The sequence below is a fragment of the Anoplophora glabripennis genome, unplaced genomic scaffold, assembly GCF_000390285.2.
Source record: "Anoplophora glabripennis isolate ALB-LARVAE unplaced genomic scaffold, Agla_2.0 scaffold322, whole genome shotgun sequence".
NCBI classification, from domain to species: Eukaryota; Metazoa; Arthropoda; class Insecta; order Coleoptera; family Cerambycidae; genus Anoplophora; species Anoplophora glabripennis.
This window is the reverse complement of record NW_019416693.1, coordinates 241,730-264,657: the sequence shown is the minus strand read 5'-3', so window position 1 is coordinate 264,657 and position 22,928 is coordinate 241,730. Positions and strand designations below refer to the sequence as shown.

General features: G+C 32.5%; 1 protein-coding gene across 1 annotated transcript; it reads right to left on the bottom strand.

The window, feature by feature from the left end:
- Positions 1 to 501: 501 nt before the first annotated feature.
- On the bottom strand, positions 502 to 21,996 carry LOC108910185 (protein takeout). The gene is made up of 5 exons (XM_018714726.1): positions 21,853 to 21,996; positions 12,902 to 12,994; positions 7,235 to 7,382; positions 7,041 to 7,174; positions 502 to 1,313 (listed from the first exon to the last, which is right to left on the bottom strand). The coding sequence occupies exons 1-5, from the start codon at positions 21,920 to 21,922 to the stop codon at positions 1,012 to 1,014; spliced, it is 747 nt and encodes a 248-aa protein (XP_018570242.1). The 5' UTR covers positions 21,923 to 21,996; the 3' UTR covers positions 502 to 1,011.
- Between the last annotated feature and the right edge of the window lie 932 nt (positions 21,997 to 22,928).

Here is a 22,928-nt window from a genome sequence, read left to right as displayed (position 1 = left end):
AATAATATTATTTCTCCCTTTCGCAATTGTAATATAAATGCATAATAGAAGGCGCCTTTTAAAAAAATAAAGTTACCTGAATCACACCAAATTCCGCATTGCTGCACTGGACTGCTGGGCAATTTGTCAACCGCTTGTCAAAAACTGAGATTTATTGCCCAGTAGCCCAATGTAGTTGTGTTAGATTTCGTTTGCCCGCGCGCGCATTCTTCAACTGGGCGTATACATTTCTACGTTTAGTTCGACCAGACCTGTATATGGGTATGGTTAAATAAATATGAGAACAAGTTGTTCAAATATTTCAATGCCGAGTTGCTGCGTCAGCGACCGAACCTGGTACATACCGTCAACGTCTTAGTTCTTCAGTTGACATCGGAAAGACTATACTACGTTTTTAATTGGTAATAATATTTTAAATGAAAATATTCATCCTCAACAATATTTTTCTGATTTTGCTATACTCACACTAAGAATAATAAAGCTAATTAAAAGCCAGTTACATTGCTCTTTACTATTTATTCAATACTACATCCCATACTCTTTACAGAATATAACAATAATCTCTAGTTTATGTTTATAAGATGTTTAATTTACACAATAATGTTTTTCCACGCCATGGATTGTCCTAATCCTCGAATGGAACACCTCGTGTGTTAGAGATAATTTTGAAGTTCGGAGTACGTTGCGTAAAAAAAAATAAAAAATTGTATCAAAAGTGGACGCGGTATATAAGTCTTTGGCCAATTATTTTAAAACTGTACTTAATAGTTTCATTGAAACTATTTTTTTTTAGAGGAAGTATTCAGTTCTAGTATAATTCAAGTACAAATTCGACTCAGCTGCTGGAACAATATCAAGTTATGTACAGTATATACGTAATTCCTGTTTTTTTTTTTCGGGACACTTACAATTAGTTCTAGAAACGACATATTTTTAAATTTAAGAAAAAAGAAACAGAGTTATATCAACTAATTTGAATACGCTACAATTTCTACATCTATTCCACAGTATTTATTCCAAGAAAATATCGCTAAGAGCCACTCGTGTAAAGACCCTGTTGGCCAGACCGTGGAAGATAAGCCCGAAGCTTTTCTCGTATCCTTCCCTGACATCTGTGAACACCTCGTCCCAGTTGTCGTTGAGAACCTTGTTGATTTCGTCGCCTAGCCTGGAATCACCATCGAAAAGGTTGTCGAATTTGAAGATGACTCGTTCTGGTCTCAAGGTGACTGTGTAGTCTTTGAACGACCAGTAGGTCCGTCCCTTTTTCTCGAACGGTTCTGCGATTAGGGTGTGGTTGATCTTCGTGTTTACTGGAAAAAGTAAGTTGTTAATTTCGTTCATTCTCACTTGCAATGTCGCTAAAGAAGAATTAAAAGAGAGCGAGACTATTTTACTGAAACTAAACTTTTTTTTATATATTCAATCATCTTACGCATACATTACCTAAAAATATCACTTCTATTGCGATATTAGCCAAAGCAATTGATAGAGTGGGTTAAAAAAAAACGCCAAAAACGCCAAAGTAAAAGATAACAAAGGAATATATTGGAGATTCCTTTTTTTACTTGCTTTTACCAGTGGCGGCTCGTGACATTGTGAATAGGTGAGGCCTGTGGCTTTTTTACTAGGTGGACAAAAAAGAAAAAAGAAAGCGCCACAGGCAAAAAATTTTTTAAGTCAAACGACTAAATGCATCTGGAAACTTTTAGTTGCAGTTACAACATTATAGAATGATTGATGAGCAGAATTTTCATTTACATTTTATAAAAAATAATACGCAACTATTTGGATATTTTATTAATCCGCTCTCAAATAATAGGAATGACCGCAAAAAAATTATGATTTTCGCCCGTTTTTTCACAATTCGCAGAGAATTAAAAAAAACATAAAAAATATGTTTTTGGTCGCAATTTACTTGTAAAAAACTTAAATGAGCATAGCTTTTAGTATTTTGAAAATTTTAAAAATCACCCCTATTTAGGGGTTGAAAAAATGCCAAAAATGAAGAATTTGAATATTACCAATTGATATAAAAACTATTAAATTAATTTAATTAAAAATTAAATCATGTAAATTCCCAAAACAAGTAGGTAGGTATAAGAGGAAATACAGGGTGATTCACAACTTATCCAAAAAAAATTGGGCATGAGAAATGAAGCCAATATTGTAAAAAAAATTTTGTAAAATCCTTATAGTTTCTGAGAAAAAAATTATTGAAGTTATAGCACATTGAACCACTACATAGCTGGACAACTGTAGTCTCTAGCGTCATTCGCAATACGCGTGGAGAGCCATGTGACTCCTAATACTGAAATCCGTCGTTGCGGTAGTTTTTACCTGTTATCTGTGGTATTTACATCAGTTTTTTAGTAGTTTAGTGTCAAAAATGGCTTGCGTGTATAGCAACTCAAGAGTTGATGGATATCGTTTTAATTTATGGTGAAGCAAGACAACATTTGTATTATAGTGAAGTATTTGTGTTATGGTGAAGCAAGACATCATTTGTGTTAGTTCGTAGAAAGTGAGTAAGACGGACCCAAATGTGTTTACACGTGAGTGGATAAAATTTTGAACAATTGCTGTTGCAGCATCGGGTATGTCAAATGATTTTAATATTTAAAAACACAAAATAATTTTATTAATAATTAATAAAGGCAAAAGCATTTGAATTTGCCGATATAAAATAGGTGCCATAAAATTCTATTTACATATTTCTGTCTTTGCGAAAGTTTTTGTCCGTTTTTATCACACCGCCATACCGGTCGCATTGTGCGAGGTCAGGTTTTACAGTGGACCAGTTTCCAGTGCCGTGCAGAAGTGTATTTTTAAATCAATTTCGAACTGACCTTTTTGATTTTTTCTTTACAAAATTGTATTTGTAAGGGTCCCCTGTACATCCAGAATTTTTTTTTGGATAAGTTCTGAATCACCCTGTATATTTCAAAAATATTTTTAATTCGTCGCAACTTTTGCCCCGATTACTTGGTAGTCCAGTAATATTTTTCGCATAATTAAAAATATTTTTAAATTTTTCTTCGTTTCTTAATTCAGAAATTCTTCAGTTAGTGATTTTAATTTGTTTAGACCGGTAGTTTACGTCATTACGTATTGTGATGTTTCAAGAGATAAAACAAAATTGTGAGATAGTTTAATTAACAGTCTAATTAATATAACAACGCGTGTGTTACGGCCCTGAACTTAATCAATAAGAAACCTTGTTTTAGAGATGTGTAAACAAGAGAAACGCTTGGATTTTTTGTTATTTTCCACGATCTTCTAGCTTTCCTTTGTCGCAGGCGATAAACTTGATAAACTAATCCTCGAGGTCTGGGATGTATAAGACCATTAAATTAAAATCATGTCCACAAGTCGGTTGTTATTGAGCCTGTGTGTCATTTTGCCAAGGATGTTTATCGCTACTCACAAAAAAGTCAAACAAAAGTCCACAACATCGAATAAAAAAGGACATCGGCAAAAAGTGCGTTGAATTTCGAAATCTCTTATTTCTGATTTGAAATCTTTAACTGTTTCGCTACTTTGAGGATCTACAGAGTGTCCCTGAAAAGGATGGACAACGCTTGACCACAGGTTCCTTGGGTGAAAACAATGCTATTTAGCCTAATTTACCTATATACAAAAGTGCACGCCTACTGAGATATAGCCTTCTAAATATAGAACAGATAACCTGTTTTTTTTTCAAATAATTTGAAAACCGTTTTCCTTAGAAACTTCAAATTTGATACACATATTTTTTGATATAAGGGCAATGTAAATATAGAATTTGGTGAGAATACATATACAGGATGTTCTTTTTCTAGTGCCTGTGCGCCACTGGTTATCCCGTAACATTTATGTATGTACGCCAATGACGACAGAATTTATATTTTTAGAAGATTTTTTGCCTCTTACAAAATTTTGATATCGTTTATGGATTTCGAGTAAAATTGGCATTTTTACACATTAAATAATATAAAATCAATTTAAGATAAATAGAACATACGAGGTGCCATATAACAGAGAAACAAATTCGTAACAATAATTAAAAGGTTCTGTATCAAGCTAGCTGTGATTTAATTTTAGCTTACTTTGTTTTTTATTGCAATTTATACTTTTGCTGAACAAACTGATATGTTAGTAATTTTGGGTTATTGTGAAGCAAATTGTTGTGCTACTGTTCGAACATATACTGAAAGATTTCCTAATCGAAGAACTCCAAATCACAAAACAGGTTGGCAGAGGTTGGCTTTCAAAAAGTTCCTTTAATAGGGTATTGAAAGACCAGTTATTACAGGTTACAGGTATTACAGGGTACAGGTAGGTATTACAGGTTCTTATATTAAAGGTCTAACAGGTGGATAGGTAGAAGAAATAATGCCCCTTTAAAATGGCCACCTCGATCCCCGGACCTAAACCCATGTAATTATTTCATCTAGGGAGCGTTGAGGACCACAGTATAAAATAACTTTTTAGTAAATATAGAAAACGAATATGGGAAAGAATACAACATGAAATTAATGTTATGAGAGGTAATGCACAATTATTGGATAATTTCTAATTTTCGAAGAACTAATGTTTGCGTTTAAGAACAAGAAAGTAACTTTGAGCATTTACTGTAATATTATTTTAATGTGATTACAAATATCAGTTTATTTAAAATGTTAATGTTGACTTTCTTACATTATTAGTTGATATTGTTTATTTAAAATATTAGTGTTGATTTTTATTTTATTGATTGATAATACTAATACCAAAAATGTGGTTATTTTTTTTAATGTGACGTGTTTTCATTATTATTCCCTGCTTTGAGGCTGCAGTTATAAATTATTTTTTATAAATCGGAATTTTTGCCTATATTTAATGTATAGAAAATGCGATTTTTACTCGAAATCCATAAACGATATCGAAATTTTGTAAGAGTAAAAAATCTTCTAAAATAGTGCTTATTTTTAAAAATATAAATTCTGTCGTCATTGGCATACACAGAAAAAATTTACGGGATAGCCAGTGGCGCACAGGCACTAGAAATAGAACATCCTGTATATGTATTCTCTCCAAATTTACCTTGCTCTTATATAAAAAAAAGTATACCAAATTTGAAGTTTCTAAGAAAAATAGTTTTCAAATTATTTGAAAAAAATATATTTAGAAGGCTATATCTCAGTAGGCGTGCACTTTTGTATATAAGTTAGGCTAAATAGTCTTATTTTCATCCAAGGAACCTGTGGTCAAGCGTTGTCCATCGTTTTCAGGGACACCCTGTATATGTCTCACATCATTCATCTTTAGTCCGTGCTACTTTTCATACATGAAAACGTCGTTTTACTAACCTAAAATTCTATGGTTTTGATATTTACGTAGCGAGGCCCATGTACTGTTAACTTCATTAAAAATAGTGTTTTTTTATAAAGCAATGCGTACAGAACTACTAAAAGAGATGTATATCTAAACAAAAGTACATACGTTTATACTTAATTTTATCACAATTAGAGACTTTATTCTAGTGGAACACTTTTATTCCATTAGTAAGTTTGATAGGGTTAAAGATGCCTCACAATAATATTGCTTTTGTATTGCGGAACAATCAGTCGTCGTATACTTATCCAAAAAGGAGTTGAAGAAAACGCTCAGATAAATGATTCAGATTAGGGCAAACTATGCCAAGTCGTATCGCGTTGACGATCTTGTGATGTGCCTGAAAATAACGTTTCAGAATGCAAGACGAACAGTTTTAATCAATTTATAGATGAGACTGTAGTAAAGTCCAAAGATCCATCGCCTCTCAAAGAGTATATTATATCTCTGAGAGTCATAGGAAGGGGAATCTAGTTGTGGTAGATGTGATTATTGATTTGAACATATATGTATTACAAAAGTTATGGAACTAAAGGAAAAAGCACAATTTAGTCGCATGTCGTATGTCTGTGTTTTGACCATTTTTTTCTACTTGTGTCGAGCTAATGTTAAGAAAAATGGACCAAAATTTGAGACGACAAAAGTGCAGAGGTGATTGTATCTTTCTTGTCAATGACAATATACTTTGGCAGTAACATGGCAGTAAAAACTTTCTTCTTTTGTCTACTTGACACTCTACTTTTCTGTGAAACCAAAAATGAAAGAAAAATGAGAGTTGACTTGTCCAAAAGCAATCACATTTTATAATAAAGACATGGAAGGTGTGGATCTTGCGGATCAGAAAATAGCTTCCTATGAACCAAATAGAGAACCTTCAGAATGGTAGGGAGTGGTGTTTTATACCTATAGCAACTACCTTTTCGTACCTTTTAGTTAGATGGATAAAGGATAAAGTTAGAAAGATCTAAAGTAAAAGTCAAACCATCTTTTAATGGTTAGGTTATTGTTTCCATTGAAATTTACGAAACAACAAAGAATGGTGGTAAATGAAGATCATCTTCCATTTAAAACTCATCATTGTTCGAAAAAAACAAAGTTGTTTAGTAGTCTAACAATTAGAAAAAAGTTTGATAATTTTATAGTAATCTTTTCTACAATTAATGTCACAGTAAAAATTACTGTTAGGCAAAAGTGATACATATCCTTGGAAACAAGTCAGGACAATTTTTATTTACGTAAACAATGATGATATGACGAATTATAATATGTAACTTGCAACAATGATTTTACATTTACTACCAAAAAGGTTAAGTAGTTAGTTGTCATATTCTTAATGAAACTGCATAATCAATATGCCTGGACAAATTGCTAAAACAATATTTTTTATATCAGCTAGTTAGCATGGCATTGCAAAAACTCACGTTATTCGAGCAAGGTTGTATGGCATTTGTCTTCGTCCTATTTTTATGTCAATATTTGAATTGTCGACAAATATTTGTTTGTGGTAAATACATATGTCCTTGTTCTTTCGAGATAAATGACTAATTTGTTATTGAAATAAAATATTGTTTTCGATTTTTTCGTAGCAGTGCAATTATTTGAGGGACCAAAATTATTTTCAGTATATCTTCAGGAATTATTTAAAATTTTGAGAAAATCCATGTTAAATATTGAAAAGTACTTACTCAGAGTGACATTGCAGGGTCCACTCCCCACAATGGGCAAAAGCAAAATCCTTCCCTTCATGGAATACTGTCCTTGTAGTCTGAGTTCGGGAGTGATGGATCTAGCGTGCATTTCTTTCTTGTCGAAGTCGAAGCTGTGAACGAAGTTATCATTTTTGTTATCTCTCAGTGATTTAAATACTCCGTACTCTTACTTTACTCTCTGCACTTTAGATCCAGTCAAGCCGTACAGTTCTACGTCTTTGAAATGTTGGACTACGTTGACGGGACCTTTTCCTTCGCCTATTATCAGTTCGGGGATGTCCAGAGGCTCGAATCTCTTCAGGCCCAATTCCGATGATCCTAAATTAAAAGTGGATAAAAAAAATGTATTTATATCACTATAGTACGATCGTATACGATGCAAAGTAAAGCAAAAAATTGTCGGTCTTTTATCAAAGGAAAATCGTGTCATCATTTTTAGGAGGCGTAAGATGAACCGTTTCAAATTTAAAATGAAATTGAATGTAAAATCTGAAATACCGCCGCATACGCACTGTGTTCTGGTACTAGCTGTAGTCGGCCAGGTGCATCGAGTGTACGAAGTGGTCGGTTATACGTCAAATACTAACCTGGCGAGCTTGATCGTAGAGCAGGGAACAATAAACAGTGGCGCGTACAGAGGTGAAATGTAGTACTTATGTGGAATTTAAATAACGAATTGGATTTATAATAAATTACATTTAAAACAAATAGTTTATGAGAATAAAGGGATTTTTGTAGGAACAGGGTTCCAGACGTGAACTGATCTCTTCATCGCACCCCATTACGATTCTTTTTTTTATAAGGAGAACGGAGTTTCAAAGCAAAAACCTTGTATAACAGATATACTATAAATATTTACAGAATGAAAACAAAATATAAATCCTATGATATGATTCTATCAAATGAAAACACTAACAACAATTCTCTACCAATCTCAACAAAATAAGTTATTTTTCTGTCAAACAAGAAATGTTAACAAATTATAAACAAAATATAAATTCTATGATTTATGTACTGTACGCCGAACTGCATTTTTCTCATCTTCATTTAATAGTAATTTCTTCTTTGCACCCCCTTTTTTAGGTTTCTTAACGTCTCCTTCAATTTTCTTCTCTCTTAAAATTTTGAAAACAGATAATTCGCTTACTCCAGTATATCCAGAACACATTTCCACCAAACCAGTCTTCAGTTTCATGGGATGATCCTTTTCTAAAGGGTTATAGACATTTAATATTATCGTTTTTTCTCTGTAACTTAATATAGATTTTTTTGTACCCACAGCAGTACATCCGGCTCGCGAACATCCAGGCACCGCCTCCATTTCTCCATATAACGACAACAGAGCAATAATAATACAAAAAACTTCACTTCACTAGCACAGAAAATATAATAGCATTCACGATTCACAAACAACAGCCCGAAACACACACACAGCACACAAATAAAACACTAAAAACACTTTTGTTACGGAGCACAAGAAATATGATTTCACTCACATATTCTTAAATAATAGCGCGAAACACACATATAGCCCGAAAGAAATATAATTGCACTTATAACAGTTATAACCTCACAGATATCGCGAGCGAGAAACACGCAGCACCAATACAACTGACCACGCCAGGCCGGCACGCGCGCCGCCGCAAAAAACACAAGACACAAGTCATATGAGGGATAATGAAGGGAGTAATAAATGTATTGTGGTCCTGCCGCCCAATGTGCGAAGGAGATGCCTTTGTTTTTCATTTTGTCCTTCATAAATATATAACTGTTAATCCATAATGCATAAAGAAATTATTCAATTTCCAAAACCCCCTATAAAATGTGTTGCACTGATTCCCTTGACAGGCAATGATTTATTACTTTGCATCGAATACGATCGTACTATACATATTATAAAACAAAGTCCTCCGCCGCGTCTGTCTGTCTGTCTGTTCGCGATAAACTCAAAAACTACTGCACCGATTTTCATGCTGCTTTCACCAATGGATAGAGTGGTTCTCGAGGAAGGTTTTAGCATATAATTTGTTTAATTTTGTGTATACATTAACGATATTTGTTGGAGGTGTCGGAAAAAAATAAGCCGTCTGGGAGCTTTCAACGAAAACGCTGCCTAAACCCTTTGAGATATAACAAAATAATGTATGGTGGAATTGTGTATCTTATATAGGTCTACAGAAAAGTCCGCCATGGCATATGTCTATCTCTTAAGGATAACATACTGTATCCATTTTAATACTTTAAAAAATGGGCAATTATAAAGCGGTAATTGGAAAGCTATTTACACAAATACGGTATTAATCCTTATCATTTTAAATACGTTAGTTGGCTTGAGCATTTCATGAAGATTATTTTTTCCCTTTACACCATGCAAATTAAATGAATACCTTAGGAGATATAGCAAAATCAAAATAATGCGCAATGAAATTAATTTCGTGTCGCCGTGATTCGACCGGGCCGCACGGGCGTCCCGTGACCCCCCGCTTCGCGTCCGAGCCGGGGGGATCCGAAAGTTTATGTAGTGTATCAATGTATGGTGGAATTGTGTATCTTATATATGCCTACCGAAAAGTCCGCGATGGCATATGTCTTTATGTTAAAGATAACATACTACCTATATCCATTTTAATACTTTAAAAAATGGGCAATTATAAAGCGGTAATTGGAAAGCTATTTACACAAATACGGTATTAATCATTATCATTTTAAATACGTTAGGGGCTTTAAGCATTTCATGCACATTATTTTACTCTTTTACACCATATAATTTAAATGAATAAAAAATTACGGACGCGAGAATAAAATTCAAGCGCCTCGCTTCGCTTGATGCGATCGCCGACCCTCCCCCCGCACCGTCTTGCCTACTGTTTAGTTAATAAGCCGAACGATAACGCGCGCGTGATCCTTTAATAAACTGACTTGGAGCGAATGGAGGTGACGACCGACGACTGTGTTTTCTTTCTGGGTGTTGTTGGAAAGTTATAATTGGGTTCGATATTTTAAGGTCACATTTTTGTTTTGTATTTGTTGTCTTTAGGTAGTCGGAACATACATAGATACTTGCAAGCATACTTTTATTTCATTGAGTTTTAATAATTTGTTTGTTTTTTTTATTGTGAATCATTTAAAACTTCATAGTCGCATTTTTGTTTCGTGTTTGTTTTCTTTATGTAGTTAGATACCTAACTACTTACTTATTAATTAAAATTTATAGTCCTGAACATAGGTACTTTAATTTAATTCGTTTTGTTTTCACATTGTTGGTAGTTACCTATATTGTTTTAAATTTAAAGGTTTTGCATTTTTAGTTTTGAGTTCGTTTGTTGTCTTTAGGTATATAGATATATCGTGGATTATTTTAAAATTAATATTAGGGTCGCATTAGTTGAAAGATGATTGATTTTTTGTTTGTTACGATTTAACTCAAAAACTACTCAACCAATTTTACCGAAAGCTACATCTCCTCGGAATAACATAGGCTATTTTATATTTGCCCGTGCGAAGCCGGGGCGGGTTGCTAGTCTATATATAAAATACTCTAGATAGTTAATTCCATTTGCAAGAAGGCTGTCGGAAGAAACAGTCCCAATAAAATGTGCAACGAGTTTCTATAGCATACAATACAAGATATTTCTTTGAAATTTGATATTTCTTTGAAATATCTTGTATTTTTTAACAATTTCAATGTTGGGTACGTGTTTTTATGTTAATAGTATTACGAGGCATATCCCAAAACACAGTTGCCATGATTTTTCGCACCGAAACAATGATTTTGAATTTTTTTCGCCGATGGTGAAGACGGATGTCGCCTCTGCATTGATTATCTTTTCGTTTCAAGAGTGTAGTGGTCCACTCACGTTTCGTCGCCAGTCACAATACAGTCAAGGAATTGTTCACTTGGCGGGATTCGGAATAGCGGCACTCATTTCATCACGCCACTACAACAACAGTTCTCAACAGACTGAGACAAATGAGGGCGCGTTCTGCCCCAAATACCTTGTCTTTGAATGCAGTGTTGCCAACTTTGTTGAGAACAAAAACCACAGAGCATCAGAGTCTCAGTACTTTGTGAATATGTCTCGTAAGACATATTTTGGATTTTTATTTTAAATTATTAATTATTAGCTATTTCAGTGTGACTTGGGGCAGGTACCCCATATGAAGCAATGCAATATCAACTTGCGTATCAAAAAACTGTTTGATTTCATTTGACAGATTTTTTTTTATATATTTTTTTTTTAATTTACTCGAATTAACATAATACCTTAGTAATAAAGTGAAGAACACATGAAATTTATTAAAAAATTAACATTACCAATCAGTTTTGCGTAGGAAAGACCATATAGGCCAGTTTTTACTTTAATTTCTGTAGCGGTAGTGATACAGGAGTGGTCGAAAATGTCAAGAAATTGTTTGTTATGAAAATATTGATATTAGTGTTTATTTTTTTGGTCACGACTGAAACAATTTCGTTCAAATTTCATGTCTAGCTTTAGTTTTTGATTTTCCACATATCACCATGCCATTTTTTTCATCTAAGGATATAGCTTAGGGGTTTGATAAAATTATCTCTCAAGTTGTTTCCAAGATATATATATCAAATTGGCCTTCCAATAAAAAGTAAAGCTTTACAAAAATGTATACCTGGTTCATTATTGTTAAAATTGCCACATCATTCGTAAATGGAATAAAGCATTGATAACACGTTGTTTTCAACTGTTTTTGAACTATACAGGGTGTATCACGATGAGAGCCCAGTAGGATTCTCTCAAAAGGTAGTCAGAATTGAAATCTGAAAATTTGTATACAGGGGTTTATCAATGAAAATAGCGTCAACTTCCCCGCACTTCCGGTTATACCGGAAGTTATCATCAGTTCTGTTATTTCAAATGGAACTCTATGTATATTTATGCATTTTTTAATTCTACGGCAAATTCTAGACTATTTTCATGTAAGGTACTATGGGCTAAAATGTGACAGTTTTCAAGTTTGTATTAATTTTCCAAAAAATTGAGGGATGTAAGTGATTTTTGAAAATAGAATAACTGTGACATTTAGCTTTATGTAAATTTACTTTAAAATGATACTATAGTTCCCTATACCCAAAGTTAACAGTTCTTATGTAAATTGGAAATTATTGATTTCAACATAGAAAAATCTATGTATGGTGGAGTAATTTAAAGCATCGCCCTTTTTAATTTAACATACTGAATTATTGTTTTTGGTGAAGGTATAACAATAACAAAAATTATAGTTAATTAATCAGACGCAGTTTATTATTTCCATACCTTATATGAAATTAGTCTAGATTTTACCGTAGAATTAAAAAATGGAAAAATATACAGTGTTCCATTTGAAATAACAGAGTTGATGATGACTTCCGGTATAACCGGAAGTGCGAGAAAGTTGACACTATTTTCATTGAATAGATCTTTTTGAAAACCCCCTGTATACAAATTTTCAGATTTCAATTCTGACTACCTTTTGAGATAACCCTACTGGGCACTCTTCGTGATACACCCTGTATATTTTCATTCATTTTGAAGGTCCTGTGTCCCGAAAACGAAGTTTTTCAGAACATATATTTATACGAACTTCTTTTATTAATTTGTGATGGAAAGTTTGGCGTTAAATCCTGGCCAAGCATTTTTAATAACACTCCGTATAAGTGAATCTTTCTTTGCGATTAAAACCACAAACACTAATGAAAATTAATGCACATTTCAGCCTTCGGAGAGTTGATTGCACTGCATTTTGCAATACAACTGAGAGCTGTTCTTTAGAACTAACTGGTTAGTTACTTTTAACAGAAACAGTTTTAAGTAAATTCTACTCACCATCTTTCAGTTTTTGTATGGCGTCCTCGACGTTGGCCCTTAAACATTCTGGCATCTTGGGGTCACTTTTACTGCATCTCCCGAAGTTACTTGCTAAAAAAAAATCTGCATTAATTTGGTACTTCTTCAAGTATATACAGGGTGGTCCGATATGACAAAATAATGGGGTTTGGCAAAAATGTCTGTATTTCTAGTTTTTATGTATGAGTTTCACACACAAAAAGCTCAAAAATAAAACCACTGATTATTTCAAATTTGTTCAAATAAAATTGTAACTTAAAAAATAGAGATAGTTTTTCCAGTAAGTTTTCAGGGTTCATAGTCCTAAGACCTGTCAGAAAATAGTAAAATTTGTCAGGAAGTAGTTCAGGTATTGATTAAATAGGGCAGGTTTGTCGATATTTCAGTTTTACAACATGAAAATGCAAAACTTATGAAAAAAAGTTCATCTACGTCGGATTGTACGCAAAAATGTATATTGAAAAACTCTTTATATACAGTACAAAAACGTAAAAATGAAAAAAAATCTGTATACCAATTTTCGTGGTCCTTGTTTTAGAAAATCAAGCCTTAGAGATCTTTTAGATACATATTTTTTGAGACATGACTGAAATTCTCCAAAACCGTCCACCCTGTATATGGTACGTGCATACGGAAGCTATTATTACAAAACCGACAACAATTGTCTAGATCGACTGATATGAATCATAATTCTATAAATTAACGTCACAACATGTTATAAAGAATAATTCACTTTAATTTTGTCAAGATTTTTTATTAGCAAATACATGACATTGTATTTCTAACAGGAAAACTTAAATAGACGAGTAAAGTAACTATTAACCCGTTAATAACTAGACTTTGCATTTTTTCTACATCGCACCGAATGATTTTCAATTTGATTTTAGCCTCTTGTTACTTACTTTACTCTAATTCTTTAAATATTTGTAATCACTTTACTTTTTTGGCTAGACTTCCTGGAGGGCAGACAACGATTTTTGTCACAACAACCTAGTAGCTATCACCAAAATCTCCCACAATGACCTCTTGCTACTATGTGGCAAGATGTGTACGAAATTTGTCTTAAATACGTTCTCCATTTAAATATATGTATAAAAGCAATTTATGTATGGAAAACCACAACACTGTTTCTAAAAACGACAAGTTTATGTATAAAAAAATTTTATTTTGAATATCGTTGATCATCTTGGTCAGTCGAGTGTAATATACACCGACTTTAGCCTTTGACCTAATACACCACACTATACTTTTACAAAAGATTTTTAAGCTATATTTGTCGAGCCGCATAGTGTCACTTGCAATGGATTTAGACCCAGCCGTTACCTTATCCCTCTGGAGTACCTCAGGGTTCTAATCTGGACCCACTTCTCTTGTCTATCTTTATTAATAACCTTTCTCAGTTGCCATAAATTAACATATGCAGACGACGATGTTAAACGTTTTTTATTGTTAAACTTTAACAAATACTGAAACTTAGAAATAAGTGATTTTTCGATTTGCTTTAAATTAACAAAAACTATTTACAATTTCTTTGTTTCATATCTTGTGACAATCAAAATTTACGTTGTCAAATTGTAAGATACTTTTTCATGTTAATATTTTTAAGTTTACTCACTGCCGTTTTGTGACCAGCGAGACTAACCTTAGTTTTTTTGTAAAAATGTACATCCTATCCATTTTTAACTAGTATACCTTTATATATTATCTTTTTCCTTCAATTATATCCCTCAAACTGCCATCGAGAATAAATGATCTGTACGTTTGTCTTAAGACACGTTTTGATGTTTATTCGTGTACAAATTTTGGCATTTTGATCTTTACCCGATTTTCCAAGAAGAACCCCAATTTTTTTGAAGTATAAACTGGACACCCTGTGTGTCCGCAAATTAAATAAAACAATTTTGGTTTTTTAGTTACAAGCCTTCAAAGTTATCAAAAATAAAACCAATTTAATTAATAACTTTATAACCCTTTTACCGATCGCGTTAAAATTTGGCACATTTATTTGGACTATTATGGTGTATTATTTCTTAAAGCTTTAGTCAAATTGATATACTGGGTGATAGTTTTCTCCGGTTACCTCTCCCTTTTAGCGGTTAAAACTTTTACAGTGGTCGTATTTTTTAAAACGGTCAACAACATTGAAAAGGTCGTTTTATTTAAAAAAAATATTGTCTTTTGAGAAAATCGCCTACAGAAAGCCATTCTTTGAGATCAGTAGGAGATGAAAACAAGATGTTGATTGCTGTGGCTATCAGATAATGTCATTATTGTCGTGTTCCTTTGGGATTCTCATCACACTTCGTGCAACTCTCTTGGTTTCGACAATGCCTATGTATGTTTTCAGCCATGAATATTGAATAATTTCAAATATTTCGAATTTTCACCACCAAGAACGGCGCTGACACCATTTTTAACATTAAGGCGATGTTTCGCATTGTATTAGCTATGTCCTGTCCAAATTTTGTTCGTGCAACTCTTTAGGACTCTCTGTAGGCGATTTTCTCAAGAGACAATATATTTTTTCTAAATAAAACGACCGTTTCAATGTTGCTGACTGTTTTAAAAAAATACGACCACTGTAAAAGTTTTGACCGCTAAAAGGGAGAGGTAACCGGGGAAAACTATCACCCAGTACATCGATGTGACTAAAGCTTTAAGAAATAATACGCCGTAATAGTCCAAATAAATATGCCAAATTTTAACGTGATCGGTAAAAGGGTTATGAAGTTATTAATTGAATTAGTTTTATTTTTGACAAGTTTAAAGGCCTGTAACTCAAAAACCAAACATTTTTTATTTAAGTTTTTTTTCGTATATCGTATTTATTTATCGTCACAAATATGCAGTCAAACGTTGTCGGTGACATTTGTGGACACCATGTATCTGTATTTATAGGATTTTGTTTGTAATTTTAGTAATGCTACATATTTTGCACTTTATCCGGTAAATTGGTGATTTGGTTGGACAAATAAATTCTGCAAATAAATATCATTCTGAAACGCAAAGTTAATGCCGTATCATCTGATATAATGTGGGCTATATTTCTTCGTTTGAATCTTACTTTTTCTCCCGCTCATAATTGATTTTTAATGAGTTTAAACAGTCGTCCGGCGCTTTCAGATTACCGAAATCGAGACGGTTTCGTAAATCCTCGAAAATTGCCACACAAATTTTTTAAATACAGGTCAATCGGATACCTTTCAGGCACTCTTAATTGGCCATTTTGAATATATAGATGTCAAACGTTTGTTACGGCCGATAAAGTTGCAACACAACACATTACTTTGCTTCGTACAAATCGCAGTCTTATCTGGGGCAGCTAAAAACGTTTTTTTTTAGTTGCAGGCCAGGGCCGTCTTTCAAGATTTCGAATCCATTTTAGAAAAAATTCTTAGATAATTCAAGACTTTCGTCAACGCAATAATCGTAGGCAATAAAATTGATTGTATGAATAAAGGTGATTACCTTACATGTGGATATATTTAAAAACAATTGGTTTAACTCATCCCATGACGATAGATAATTTGCGCACATCTGAAGGCGATCGCGGTCCTAGAGTGAATTTATTACCGAATAAAGTTTGAAGTCATCAGTATACTGCAATTTTTCATTAATCATTAATAAAAGGCAAAAACAAGAGCGGTCCTAAATTAGTACCTTGTGGGACATCTGAAGCAGTAAAAGAATGAGAAGTAAAATTTTTCAATCTGCTCATAAAAAACACTAATGCAAACAATTAAAGGGTCAAAAAAATTTCCGAATTTTTTCCGTGATTTTTGAGAGACATACAGTCTTAGGTGAAAAATGGTCGATACTGGAATTAAAAAAAAGCATTTTGAAGAGCTCTAAGATTCTAGCTTTTAGATCTTTCGGTCGAAATTTTCAATTATAAGAAATAGCGCGACAAAAAATTTTGCAAATTTTCTTTTTTTTTGTTTTCATCAATTTAAACGTTATTTACGGTAAATATCTGTGAAAACTTTTGTTTTCCATTTTAATAATGATTATGAAGTGTTTAAGCTCAAAAATAGTGACCCTTTAATTTTTTTAAAAAGTATGACTGTTTGAAACAAAGAAACGATTCGCTAGATCGAGATGAAACTTCACAGGGTTCTTCTGGGTATATCGAACTGTAAAAGTCATGCTTAACATTAGTCATTTCGTGAGTATTTCTAATTTAGCTAAATTTTCTATAAAACCATAAGTTACCGTTTTTTCCTGTTTTTTAAAATTCGTGTAAAAGATGAAAACAAATTTTTTTTCCGAAAAGTTGCGGTAGCATGGTATAGAAAAATTATTCCAATTTTCGAAACTGTCCTTCAATTCTCTGTACGACTATTTGTCGCCGAGATATCGATTGAAGATAAAAGGATCCTTTTCCATTAAAAGTCCGATATTTCGATGAGAAATGGTGGTATCGAAATTTAAAAAAAGGAAATTGAAGCTGAATAAACAGGCTATCTGGTCCATGCAATGGCTTAGATAAAAAAAATTAAAAAAATTAAAAATTTTTTTTGTTGTGCTATTTCTTAGAATTGCATGATAATCGTAGCCCTAAAATATTTCGACCGAAAGATCTAAAAATTAGAATCTTAGAGCTTGAAAATGCTTTTTTTAGATTCCTGATACGACTATTTTCCACCTAAATACAGTCTGTCAAAAATCACCGAAAAATTTCGGAAATTCTTTTGATCCTTTAATTGTTTGCATTAGTGTATGTATATGATTCCAGGAGTCGAATTGGCGAATCTGAAAAACCGCACGTATGCTATTTTGCAAACAGAATACACAGAGTGTCCCAGAATATATGGGCAATCTCTCGAATTTATACAGGGGACGTTAAAATAACATGACAAGTTCCTATAAAAATATTCCCTAGAGGGCTCTCCTACGGAGATACGAGCCCCTAAAGGAGGCCCCTGAATATAAATTTTTTGTTTAATAACTGCAAAAAAACTGTCACTTCTGACATGATATTATAAATTGATTGTTTTCGTCGTTTTTATACGTTTATCGGGTACCCGTTTCTTAAGAATTGCAATTAACACAGGCCGACAAAATTTGGCCGACTCTCTGACCCAGAAACCAGAAGGATTTTGGTGCATTGAATTCGAATTTCCAAAAGTCCTTTCTCAATTGGCTCTGGTTTTCGAGATATTCTAACCTAAAAGTGCCAGAATCGCGATTTTTTGACACATTTGAGGTTATGTTACATGAATAGGTACATTTTTTTTGATAAAACCATTAATGGTATCTCAAAGTGCTATACTTACTCTTTAAAATGCACTTGGTTGAAATTTAGTAGTTTAAATTATTTCTCTTGACTTATTTTTGGATATACTCTCAACACAGCACCGCAAATCTCAATTCATCGGCACCCGAAAGTAGGTATGTTACAAATTTTTGAGGTCGCTGATTACGAATCTGAAATCCTTTGGTAAAATATATTCGTGTTGTTGGCCTGATTTATTTTTATTCGTTTTAAAGTTATCGACCATAAACGAAAATTTGATTTTGATTTTTAGTTTTTGGAAAACGGTAAGTATAAATTGACATATCGTCGTAGTTAGAAAAATGTCCCTTTATACTTTTGCTTTGTTTACATTTTTATGTTATAACTTACTGAATTTTAAACGATATTTTGAGTGATGCTTTGTGACACATATTAAATTTCATTATATAAAAATTATTCAGTTCAGTAAATATGAATGAAAAATTAAATAATATTTATGTACAATGATTTCTTGCAAAAAAATGTATTCTTTGGGGCCCTGTGCAATTTATAAGAGACAATTGACACTTGTCCCCAACTGCGAATTGTGCGAATGCCGTTAGTCCAGTCAGCAGAGGCCCAAAACGTCGCGTCGTGATTGTAGTCATCAGTAGTTTTCCATAAAACCCAATTTTAAATAGTGAGATTTTATTTATAATTTACATCGCAAAAAATGTTTTTTTTTTGTTTTTCTTCAATATCTCGGTTGAATGGCATCCTGTGAAGAAAATGCAAGAGATCATATTTGTTCTAAATGATATTTTCTGTAAGGCAGCATCGCTTCATTTTTTTTTATTTCAAAAATAATGTTACAATTAAAAAATGTCAAAAATAGATGTTTTTCTTTTTATTGTCAATTAGATAAATGAAACTTTCGGAGAATACTTCTCAATTTATGTACATTAAGCCTCCGAAATCCGCTGTTGGACAGATGAGTCGTTGCTGGATTATTGACGATTTTACGTCAGACTTACCGGAAACATTGGAAAGATGGTTAAATTTCTTTAAATCTTCCATCTTTACAAAACTTGGTCAATACATACTACAAGACTTAGAGAATCTAGAATAACTTTGATTACATACAGGGCGAATGAAAATTCAGTACAAAGAATTTAAGGGCGTATTTTTGAGGTCAAGATAAAACTTTTTTTTCCTATAAACGTGGGTCCAAATGCTTAGTTTTCATATCGAAAACCTGTATATACAGGATGTTAGTTTTTTATTTATTTTTTATGAATAATCCAAACAAATTTGAATGTTGGTATAAAACGTGGAGCGGACGGGGTTTTTTTAGGATGCTAAATTTATAGACTTTAGCATCTTAAAAAACCCCCGTCCCCCAAGTTTTATGACAACATTCAAATTTGAAAATTTTTCCTAAAAAATAAAAATTAAAAAACTTTAACATCCTGTATATCGAAAACTAAACATTTGTGGACTTACTTTTATAGGAAAAAAAAATTCTTATTTTGACCTCAAAAGTACGCCCCTAAATTCTTTGACTGAATTTTGAATCATCCTGTATAAAACCTTCTAAAACACTCAAAAATTAATAAAATTAAATTTTGCAAAATGACGTATAATTGTTAAGTCAGCAACGATTCATCTGTCCAATAGCGGGTCTCGGAACCTTGTTATACACGAATTGAGGAGTATGTTTCGAAAGTTTCGTGGAGTTTGATTCATTTTTAGAAGATTGACAACAGTTTTAGGAAAAACCATCGATTTTTGCCATTTAATGTAAATTGCAAAATTATATCTGTAATAAAAAAATTGGAGCGATGCTATCTTGTACAAAATTTCATATATAAACTAGTGGAAAAAAGTAAGGGATCAAAAAAAAATCTAAATTTTCGGCGATTTTTCAAATGGCTGTATCTTTGATAAAATTGGTCGTATTGGAGTAAAAAAAAGCAATTTGAAGCTTGACGTTTCTAATTTTTGGATCTTGCAAAAAAAAATTTTTCGAAATTTTTTCGATCTTATTTTTGGTGTACGGACTTGAAAAAAATTTTTCCAACTTAACCACCTTATGGATTAGATAGGTTGTTCATTTAGCTTCAATTTCTTTTTTTTTTGGTCTCGATACGACCATTTCTCACTGAGCTATGGGACTTTGAATTAAAATGGATCATTTTCTCTTTGTTCTTCGATATCTCAGAAATCAAATAAAAATTTTCGCGGTCGGATTTACGCTTCTTTTACATACGCGCAGTTATGATAAAAAAAAATAAAAAAAATTTTTGAAAATTTTTTTGAAACATTTTTTCGTTGGATTCACTCCAGAAAATTTACCTCAGTAATCCCCCAAGCATTTTCGACACGATTCCCCTACTTCATTTCGTGATTATGCTGATCGAATTTTAATTAAATTTAAAAAAGTTGATACCCCTAACAGAATATTGACCTCGATCTACACCCTTTTCAGAGATTATTGCTGCGATACTTTGAAATTTGAATAATTTTTTTTTTTTGTTATAACAAACGCTTTTCGCACGTGTGTAAAAGAAGCGTAAATCCGACCGTGCAACCTCCACGTGGTACGCTTTGGGTAACGCTAATGCCGGCGGTTTTGCGAAATTTCTGAAAATCGGTTGAAAAAATTTTTTTTTCGGAAAAATTTTTCAAAAAATTTTCTTTTTTTTTTCATAATTTCAAACGCTTTCTGCAATAAGAAAGTAAAAAAAAATCAGGAAAAAAATGTTTTAATTTTTTTACAGATTATGAGCATTTAAAGGCAAACAAACGTGATCCTTTAATTTTTTTAAAAATTCAATCGAATGAAACAAAAAAACGGGCTTTTAGGGGTACAACCAATGACCTGTAAAAGGCACACTTAACATTAGTCATTTTCCCAATATTCTCAATGTGGCACGTGATTTTCTAGAAGACCCCTAAAAGTCCTATTTTTCAGTCATGTTAAGGATAAAAAAAAAAATTCTAAAAAAACGTGCCAGGACCTTGTAGAGAATTCATTCAAGTTTCTGAAACCCACCGTCGATTTTCTGTGCAACCATTGGTTTCTGAGATATCGATAAACAAAGAGAAAATGATCCATTTTCATTCAAAGTCCGATAGCTCAGCGAGAAATGGTCGTATCGAGACCAAAAAAAAAAAAAAATAAATTGAAGTTAAATGGTCAACCTATCTAATCCATAAGGTGGTTAAGTTGGAAAATTTTTTTCAAGTCCATACACCAAAAATAAGATCGAAAAAAATTTTCGAAAAATTCTTTTTCATGATATTCATTCAGATTGCACGATACGTGTTACTTGAAAATTTTTTGTTTGCAAGATCCAAAAATTAGAAACTTCAAGCTTGAAATTGCTTTTTTTTTACTCCAATACGACCATTTTTATCAAAGATACAGCCATTTGAAAAATCGCCGAATATTTAGATTTTTTTTAATCTCTTAATTTTTTCCACTAGTGTATATTTATGCAGTTTCTTCGCAGAACCGAGATATAGAAGAACAAATAAAAAAGCATTTTTTGCCATGTTAATTGTTAATAACATTTTAATTTATTGTTCTATAACATATTTGTAATTAACTTTAAAAAAAAATTGTGATTTATGGAAAATTATTTGCTTTGCACCCCTGACTACTGGACTAACAATAAGTGCAGATAGTAAGAACAAGGTAAACTCAACTTACGCAACTTCGCCGCATCCGTAGCCGCAGCAGCCGTTAACAGAAGGATAACACCGTTGACACAAAAACCCATGATTAACGACGAATTGAGAAATAAGTCTTGAAATTCGAACCAAACCGTTACTGTCGCGATCTAGGAGAGTATATGCTTAGTTTGCCCCCTACTATTTCTTATATACCCTCCTCGTGGTCATTCTGATGTGTACACGCTTACAAAAATTGACGATCTTAGGAGACGCAGGTACGTATGTACGAAGGTCGATGGGCATTTTCCACAGAACAAGAGGGTTAAAGCTTTGTTATGTCGTGAAGAATATTTGGAAAATTTGTTTCACGAGGAAATTACAAATCAGTTATAGTCCAGTTGATAGAGGTTCGGCCTGTGTCAAACCTTGATAACCCGGAAATAACTACACAGGCCTACTCTAAATGATGAGTACAATAACAGGCTAATTTGCTGACAAAGTATTTTATCAGGAAAAAAGTTATTAACAATTTAATCATGAAAAATTTTTTTTTTAGTAGTTTTCTTTAAATATCTCAGCGGGATGACTTTGTACGAAAAAATGCTTAGGACATAATTTTGTTCGTAATAAAAATAGCTACAAAATGGCGGATCCGATTACGAAATTTGCAATAACAGAGCCGTGAGATTGAAAAAACGGCATATTTTTTTATTAAATAAAGAATCAATTTGTTGTAAAAATAATAAGAATTATAATCATTATTTTGTTAAAAACGACGAAAATCTAAAAAATATATTTGACCGGTTATAACTCGGTCAATATTAGTCCAAAAATTTTTGAAAACACATCATTTTGAAGGGAATCTCATCTAGTTTTTTTTGTACAGCAATTTTCTTTGCCTACTTCCAATAAAAAAAAATAGAATAAAAACAGTAAAAAAAAACTTATTTTTTGCTTTTTTAAATTGTTTATTAACGATTTTTTGCATAAAATTTTCCATTTAAATTTTTTAAATAAGCCATTTCAATGGGAAATTCAATTCCCTAAATAATTTTTCTTATGAACTATAGTGAAATATTGCTTCGTTTTCAAGCTACAATTAAAAAATTGAAA

Coding starts and splice junctions, on each gene's coding strand:
- LOC108910185 (XM_018714726.1), bottom strand. CDS start 21,922: ATGGGTTTTTGTGTCAACGGTGTTATCCTTCTGTTAACGGCTGCTGCG. Junction 12,995..21,852: donor TACGGATGCGGCGAAGTTGC/GTAAGTTGAGTT, acceptor ATTTTTTTTTAG/CAAGTAACTTCGGGAGATGC. Junction 7,383..12,901: donor CATACAAAAACTGAAAGATG/GTGAGTAGAATT, acceptor CTTTTAATTTAG/GATCATCGGAATTGGGCCTG.